Source organism: Camellia sinensis, chromosome 4 (assembly GCF_055761805.1).
Source record: "Camellia sinensis isolate YWXY chromosome 4, ASM5576180v1, whole genome shotgun sequence".
Taxonomy (NCBI): domain Eukaryota; kingdom Viridiplantae; phylum Streptophyta; class Magnoliopsida; order Ericales; family Theaceae; genus Camellia; species Camellia sinensis.
The window spans coordinates 186,595,868-186,605,007 of NC_138964.1; the positions used below are offsets into that span (position 1 = coordinate 186,595,868).

Sequence of the window (9,140 nt, forward strand, 5' to 3'; positions counted from 1 at the left end):
ATGCACGCAGCGATTTCAAACAACCTATAATCGGGTAAGCAACCTGTCCTAGCTTTGAATGGTCATTATGGATTCCGAATATGCACTAGATCGAATGGTCAAAAGGGTGCCCCGGTAAAAATCGGTGTTTGTGTTCCCATACTGTCAGAGCCCATAACCGGTCAGCCTTATGGTCATGCCTTGACGAGACAAGCCTCCAGCAAACCGTTCAGGAATGGCAGATGGCAAACACGGTGTCCTAGGCACACTAATGCACATGCAATGCAAAGAAACACATAAGTGAAATCAAAATAGGATATCATGAGTTCGAGTCAAGCTCTCTAAATCCCCAGCAGAGTCGCCAGAAACTGTAGACGTCCCCAAACGTCCCGGGAGGATGAATCCCGTTCTGTTTATATGGGCTCACTACAGCTCGGACTCAAATTGTCACGGTTCTTAATTTGAACCAAAGAGTCCAAATCCGACAAATCGTTTTGGAAAACAGATTTTTGTAAAGAAGTGCCAAACATGGACTGCTTTGCCAGATACAGAGTCGCCATCCAAATATTTTTTATGGGGGAATTTAGGAAACCCTGACTCGTTTTCCTAAGGCCATGTGTCTGTCATCACCAAAGTTGCCTCGGCTCGGGAACTTGGGTACGATTGGGGAAGGTCAGCTATGAGCACTCCCGCTCGCCCGATCAAAGATCGGCCTCTACTAACCATGATATCTAGTTTTGAAAACATTATGCGTTCTTATTCCGATTATTAGCTTAGATTTACTACGTGATGCGCACATCAAACAAGTATAGACTAAGTCGCCTAAATTGGAACGAAACATGTCATGTTTGTTTATTTGAAAATGGTTTGATGGTGCTACCCGCAAGTAGGCTAAGACATGAATTTTTCCACCCTCAAGTGGGCTTAGAAAATATAATTTTGCCACTCTCAAGTGGGCTTAAAACTCATGTTCAATGCGTTGTTCTAATTTAAGTAACTCAACCTTCGCCCACAGGCATTCTGGCAGTTATATCACATTAGCACATAGCCACATGGCAAGCATGCTGTCATGTTAATATTCACATACATTCAAGATGCTAAAGCATAAACACTCACAGTGTACTCCAAGCCAAAAGCTGAAGCATGGTTCTTGAGACTGAAAAGTTATTTGAGGTGTTTCCGTACTCTGAAGCACATAAAGTACTGTTAGCTACCTTCACCTTATAAGAAGAGGCTAGAAGGTGGTGGATTCTTATCCGTGGTGAGAACACTGTTATGACTTGGGCTCATTTCGAAGGAGCCTTCTTCGAAAAGTATTTCTCTCAGTGTGTTAGGGACAGAAAGGTAACTGAATTTGAACAGCTGAGACAGGGCACAATGTCCGTCGCTGAATATGATACAAAATTTCCTGAACTTGCCCGTTATGCACCGCACATGGTTGACACTGACTACAAGAAGGCCAGAAAGTTTGAAGGCGGCCTTAATGTTGCAATACTCGACAGAATAAATGTTCTGAAATTACCGAATTATGTAAATGTTCTTGACCGAGCTTTGATGGCTGAATCGAACATCGAGGCATTGAAAACTGAGACACCAGGGCCTGAATGGCGTGGTAAAAGGCAGGGTTTCAAATTCAAGAAAGGCAAGCATAACCCATTGAACAAGAAACAGAATACGGGGTCAATAACTAGCCCCAGCCAAGGGAGTGGTTTCATACCACCCTGTTCTGAGTGTGGCAGGAAGCACAAAGAGGTCTGTTACAAAATATCTGGAGCCTGTTACAGGTGTGGCAAGGTGGGCCACATGGTTAAAGACTGCCCCTTTGCTCCACAAGCCAATAGTAAAGTTGCACCAAGCGTGGCAGCATCAACTGTTGCACCAAAACCAAACCCCAAAGCTATCGGGAAAGAGCCCATGAGGCAGGGCCGAGTGTTCGCCCTAGTACCGGGAGACGTGCAGAATACCGAGACCGTTATGCCAGGTATTCTCTCTATTTGTACTCAAAATGCTTATGTACTGATTGATTTGGGGTCTACGCATTCATATGTGTCGCATGCTTTTTCACGAAAACTGAAAAGATCATTAGAACCCATGAATTATCTGTTAGCTGTATCATCACCTGTTGGGGGATCCATGACTTGTGCATATATGTACCCTGCTTGTGAAATTATTGTTGGAGATGCACATTTGTTTATTGACTTACTGCCACTGAACATTGATCATTTTGATGTAATATTGGGAATGGACTGGTTAACGAAATACCATGCTACTATAGACTGTGTAATGAAACAAGTAGTTTTTCGTCCACCTGGTTTACCCGAATTTGTGTTTAATGGGGTTGGAGTAGTACCTCCTCCGTATTTGATTTCATCTGTGAAAGTTTGTTAAATTGATTAGAAAGGGGTGTAAAGGATATCTGTGTTCTGTATTGACTGTATCTACTGATGATAATGCTAACGTGAACAGTATTCCTATAGTTAGAGAATTCCCAGATGTTTTTTCAGATAATCTGCCAAGGGATTTGATTGACAGGGAGATTGAATTTACCGTTTATGTGATTCTGGGAACACAGCCAGTATCTAAAGCTCCTTACCGAATGGCTCCAACTGAACTGAAAGAATTGAAAGTGCAACTACAAGAACTGTTAGACAAAAAGTTCATCAGGCCTAGTACTTCACCATGGGGCGCACCTGTTTTGTTTGTGAAAAAGAAAGACGGCTCACTGAGACTGTGTATTGACTATCGTAAACTGAACAAGGTAACTGTGAAAAATAAATACCCATTGCCACGTATTGATGACTTATTTGATCAATTACAGGGTGCTCAAGTGTTCTCTAAGATCGACCTTAGATCAGGATACTATCAGTTGAAAGTTAAACCAGAAGACATTGACAAAACTGCTTTTCGAACGAGGTATGGACATTACAAATTTTTAGTTATGCCTTTCGGAGTTACCAATGCACCTGCTGCATTTATGGACCTCATGAACAGAATCTTTAAACCATACCTTGATGACTTTATTGTTGTATTCATTGATGACATACTGATTTACTCCAAAAGTATAGAAGAACATGAACATCATCTGAGACTTGCCCTACAGACCCTAAGAGAACAGAAACTTTATGCTAAACTGTCTAAATGCGAATTTTGGCTTGATCATGTTATGTTTTTGGGGCATGTTGTTAGGAAAGATGGAATTTCTGTTGATTCGCAGAAAATTGAAGCTGTAGTAAACTGGCCTAAACCAACAAATGTGACAGAAGTCCGAAGCTTTTTGGGACTAGCCGGGTATTACAGAAGATTTGTCAAAGATTTCTCCAAAATTGCCTTACCATTGACTCACCTGACACAAAAGGGGATATCATTTGACTGGACTGACCAAAGGGAATCCGCTTTCCAAGAGTTGAAAACTCGACTTGTAACTGCATTGATTCTTATCCTACCTTCAGGTACGGATGGTTTTACTGTATTTAGTGATGCTTCTCATAAGGGTTTGGGATGTGTTTTAATGCAGAATGGGAGAGTTATTGCTTATGCTTCCCGACAACTGAGACCGCACGAAAAGAATTACCCAACCTATGATCTGGAACTTGCTGCAGTAGTATTTGCACTGAAAATCTGGCGTCACTACCTATATGGGGCAACATGTGAAGTATATACCGATCACAAAAGTTTGAAATATTTCTTCACACAGAAAGAACTGAACATGAGACAGCGGAGATGGCTAGAACTGATTAAAGACTATGACTTACAGATTTTGTACCATCTGGGAAAAGCCAACACCGTTGTCGATGCACTAAGTCAGAAATCGATTGGAAATTTAGCCTGTTTGCTTACCGGGTAGAAAGAATTGCTTTGTGACATTGAAAAATCTGAAATTGAAATCATTTTGCGAGAAGTAGGTGGAATCTTAGCTGCTATTTCTATTCAACCAGCACTGATTGAAGAGATTAAAGAGAAACAGCAACTGGATGACTTCTTGAAGAAGATCATCGAAGAAAGGGAATCTAAACTAAGATTGGGTTTCAAATTTGAAAATAATCTACTGAATTTCAAGAAAGACTGTGTGTATCGAATGATTCTGAATTGAAAAGAAGAGTTCTACAAGAAGGCCATAATTCAAAATTTTCTATCCATCCGGGGAATACGAAAATGTACCAAGACCTGAAACTAAATTTCTGGTGGCTGAGAATGAAGAAAGAAATTGCTGATTTTGTATCGAAATATCTTCATTGCCAACAAGTCAAAGCTGAACATCAACGACCCGCAGGCTTACTGCAACCCTTACCTATACCGGTGTGGAAATGAGAACATATCACCATGGATTTTATTGTGGGATTGCCTCGCTCCAGTAAAGGTATGGACTCAATTTGGGTTATTGTTGATAGACTGACTAAATCTGCTCACTTCTTACCTGTCAAAACAATTTATAATGCGGACAAATTGACTGTAATTTATATTGATGAAATTATTAGACTGCATGAAGTGCCTGTGTCCATTGTTTTTGATAGAGATTCGAAGTTTACATCGAGATTTTGGCAAAGCCTACAGACTGCATTGGGTACTGAATTGAGATTGAGTAGTGCTTATCATCCTCAGACAAATGGCCAGTCAGAAAGGACCATCCAGACTCTGGAGGATTTACTGAGAATGTGTGTTCTTGATTTTCAGGGAAACTGGGAAAGCCATTTGCCTTTAGCTGAATTCGCCTACAATAACAGTTTTCATTCGAGCATTGGTATGGCGCCTTTTGAGGCATTGTATGGCAGAAAATATAGATCTCTGATTTGCTGGGCAGAAGTTGGAGATGGGCCTTTGCTTGGGCCCGAGATTGTATATGAAATGACTGAGAAAGTGAAACTAATACAACAAAGACTGAAAACTGCATAGAGTAGGCAGAAAAGTTATGCTGATGTCAGAAAACGAGACAGAGAATATGAAGTAGGTGATCACGTTTTTGTGAAAGTGACACCGATGAAAGGCCAGACTCGTTTTGGAGTCAAAGGTAAGTTAGCGCCAAAATATGTCGGACCGTATGAGATTATTGAGAAAATCAATCTGGTGGCGTATCAAGTGGCGCTTCCTCTTGAAATGGAGCATATGCACAACGTCTTTCACATTTCTATGTTGAGGGATTACCTCCGGGATCCTTTCCATGTGATAGAGCCTACTCGTGTAGTACTGAGTGATGACTACACTTACGAGGAATAGCCTATTCAGATTGTAAACAGACGGATCAAGAAGTTGAGAAACAAAGAGATCCCGTTAGTGAAAGTCGACTGGCAAAACCATGGTGGCGTGTATGCCACTTGGGAAAGGGAAGAGGACATGGCCAAAAGAAACCCTGAACTGTTTCCACTGAATCCTGTTTTCTTCCAGACTGAAGGTAACTCGAGTTTAGAGGACTAAACTCTTTTTAAGAAGGGGAGACTGTAACAACCCTCACCACTGTTCACCGATAAACTACCGATTACTGCTAAACTGTGACTGATTATGATAAGTAATTGAACTGATTGAAATACTGAACTGACTGACTGAAATCTGAAACTGATTGATTAAATATATCTGTTTGAATTGCATTTCTATCTGTTGCCTATTTGATTATCTATTCATGTTTTTATGTTTAAACTGCAAATTGAAGGCCTTATCTGCGGCCGAATCGAAAATTGATTAGCGTTTTACGATAATCATAACTTATATGATTTTATGGTATATTTATTTGAAATTTGATTTGGTATGGTTTAATTAGATTAAAATGAGCTTAATCCCATAAGTTGCATTATCTACCACTTTGCCATGCCTAGTGACCCACTAACTAAACACTTTATGCTTCATACACACTTGACCAAAACATCTTTTTCAGCCATTTTTGAGAGACATAGTTGACTAGAGTGAGAGAGTAAGAGGCTAGGAGTGTTTTCAACTCGATTTTGTGGATTCGCTTGAAGAACTTGAAGAATTGAAGTATAAATTGTAAATTGAGCTCCCTTATCTTGCATTGGAGACTTAAGGTAGTATAATTACCCTCTTGTTTATGATTTGAGCTTGTTCTTGCATGATTTATGTCTAAATTAAGGGAATGAGTCTAGAACTAGCTTAAGTTGTTGAATTGAAGCTTAATCTTTGCATGTATGGAAAACTCTTGCATTTTGAAGTTGTTCTTCATAAATTTGGTACATGCATGTTCATGTTTTTGCAAATGGACCATGAATTCACCATGATTTTAGAAGGATTGGCTCAATTGCGCTAGCATTTGAAGTTTTGAAGTTGTTAAATTCATGCATGTTATACATTCATCATGCTCTTGAAATGTTGTTTGAAATTGGGTTTATTTGAACTATCTTTGGGCTTTGATTTTTACAATTGAGCTTTGAATCATGTTAAACTATGAGTTTTGAAGTGTTTTCCAGGAAATGGGCCCAAAGGAATTGAATTTGATACATTTGTAGTTGAATTTGAGCTTGAGGTTCAAATTTGGGAATTCCAGATTTTGAACTCACGCTCGAGCGGGGTGACTGGCGTTCGAGCGTGGAAATCGTGCTCCCAGCATTTTGTTCTGTTTTTAGGTCAGCTGGAGCGGGGTAATTTATACTCGAGCGGGACCTTGTGTTTTACGCTCGAGCGGGTGTCGAGCGCCCAATCGAGCGTGAATTTCACTTGTCCAGCACTTTTGACTGTTTTGAAGTACGCTTGAGCGGTTGAGTCTGCGCTCGAGCAGAAACCTTTGTCTGCATGTCCGCTTGAGCGGATTAACCTACGCTCGAGCGGGACCCCTGTTTTTCTAAAAATGCTTTTAAAGTGCATCTTTGCATCCTCATTTCATCCTAGGCATTCTTAGGCCTAGTTTAAGACATCTTAATGAGGGTATAGATGTAGAACCACACCGAGACAAGTTAGGGATTAAATTATTATCTTTCCCAACTGTGTAGCTTAGTGTGTGTTCAATCTGTAAACTGTGTAGGGTTGGCGACTGGGGACGCGCTCTAGCCTAACTGTAGCCCAGAACTCTGTGAGTAACAACTGTGTAAAGATATGTTCAAAAATGATTATCTTCTAAACAATTGAACTGTACTATTTCTGAATTGATACTGTTAATAGAATGAATGTATGTCCTCTATTCTGAACTGTATTGTGGCATCCTTAGCAACTACTGTTACTGACTGTTACTGTTACAGAGATCTCTATCGGTTCCCTTGTTGGAACCACTACTGTTTACTGATAGATGGCCATCATTTACTGTTCGGTCTTTTAAGACCTACCGTTTATTGTACTGTTATGCTAATAGATGTACCACATATGACTGAATGACTGATATACTGAATCAATGAACTGCTTTCATTACTGTAAGGACTTTCATTCTTAACCTCTTTACGCATTGTGTTGTTCACTGGGCTTTAGCTCACTGCTCATATATATATGTAAGTGTACAGGCACCAGACCGAGGCTAGAAGCGTCGGGGTAAGCTCCAGTTTTATCAAGCCAACCACTATGCCTCACTGCGAGGTTCCGAGCCTGTCAAGCTATGGCTTAAGGGCATTTTAATTTCCCCCGTCTGTCTCTGTAACTGTTTTGTTAACTGTATAGACTGTATAAACTGTTTACTGCACTGGTTATCAGGGATTAGGTCCCTGCTCTGAATGATTATAAGTGTTGTACATACTGTTCTGCACTGTGTATATATATATATATATGAAAAGTCTTTTGGCATACAGACTGTCACGGCTCATTGGACATTGTTTATTTATTGTTTTGGCTTCTGCCATGCCCCTGTACTCTGTTTTACTGTATTACTGTTAAGCAGGCCTTCGATAATCTCGGATTACTGGCCAGTTATGGTGCTAAACCCATAGGGGCAGGTTTGGGCTGTGACACATGGGTATTGGGAATAGAGAAGTTATTTGAAGTTTTCCCTTGTACCGAAGCTCAAAAGGTACAACTGGCTGCCTTCACTCTTGAGGATGAGGCACGGAGATGGTGGATGCTTACAAGGACTATACATCAAGGATTGACACGGGACAGATTCTTGGAATTGTTTTATGATAAGTATTTCCCTCAGAGTATGCGAGATAAGAAGGTGACTGAATTCGAAACTCTCAAACAAGGAAACAAGACCGTTGCTGAATATGAAGCCCAGTTTGCAGAGTTGGCCCGGTTCGCACCTCATATGGTGGACTGGGACTATAAGAAGGCACAAAAATTTGAAGGGGGACTATGAGGTGCTATTCTGGACTGAGTTAATATGTTGAAGTTACCTACCTGTGTAGATGTGTTGGAGAGGGCCGTCATAGCGGAAGGGAACATTGCTGCCCAAAACCGTATTTCTGAATGGAAAGGGAAAAGACAAAACAGTCAATGGTCTAAGGGGTCAACTACTCCACCAAACAAGAAACAAAACTCAGGGACTGCAACTGCTTCTACCCCTAGTCAGGGTTCAATCCTCGTATGTTCGGAGTGTGGAAAGAGGCATCGTGGAACATGCTATCAGGGGTCTAGAGCCTATTTCCATTGTGGAGAAATGGGCCACGTGATAAGGGATTGTCCTCAAAGGAAACAACAACAAAATGGCAATAGGGCTGCTACCAGTTCAGCGAGGTTTACACCAACTACCAACAACAAGGTATCGGTCAAACCGACTAACAATAAGGACACCGCGAGACAAAGCAGGCTGTTCGCATTAGTTCCGGGAGATGTGCAAAATGCGGCAACGGTAGTGTCATGTACATTTATGGATCACGGTCATTCTGCTTGTGTATTTTTTCATTCTGGCTCTACCCATTCTTTTGTGTCAAAACTATTTGCTCCTAATTTAGATAAACCTGAAGAAGTCTTATCTTATATGTTATATGTGTCCTCACCTTTGGGGGATTCCATGATTTGTACTTCCATATATACTGCTTGTGAACTTCACCTTGGGGATATTCAGGTATACGTTAACCTGTTACCTCTCGACATGACGTATTTCGATATTGTTCTGGGAATGGATTGGTTGGGTGAATATGGTGCAACTATAGATTGTCTGACTAAGCAAATTAGTTTCCACCCTTCGGGTCAATCAGGGTCTATGTTTCAGGGACAAGAAGCGACTTCTCTACCTTATTTGATCTCGGCAGCGAAGGCTTATAAATTAATTCAGAAAGGGTGCCAAGCGTATTTATGCAGTG

The 9,140-nt window shown here is 40.8% G+C and overlaps 1 protein-coding gene across 1 annotated transcript; it reads left to right on the plus strand.

Annotated features, from left to right (window-relative positions):
• Positions 1 to 1,533: 1,533 nt before the first annotated feature.
• LOC145824299 (uncharacterized) lies at positions 1,534 to 8,194 on the plus strand. Its single transcript, XM_082923931.1, has 2 exons — positions 1,534 to 1,591; positions 7,830 to 8,194. The coding sequence occupies exons 1-2, from the start codon at positions 1,534 to 1,536 to the stop codon at positions 8,192 to 8,194; spliced, it is 423 nt and encodes a 140-aa protein (XP_082780057.1).
• The last annotated feature ends 946 nt before the right edge of the window (positions 8,195 to 9,140 follow it).

What these genes read in the sequence shown, in the direction of transcription:
- LOC145824299 (XM_082923931.1), top strand. Translation starts at nt 1,534, where the DNA reads ATGGCTGAATCGAACATCGAGGCATTGAAAACTGAGACACCAGGGCCT. An exon ending in ACCAGGGCCTGAATGGCGTG is followed by an intron (nt 1,592 to 7,829) that starts GTAAAAGGCAGG and finishes CTAAACCCATAG; the next exon opens with GGGCAGGTTTGGGCTGTGAC.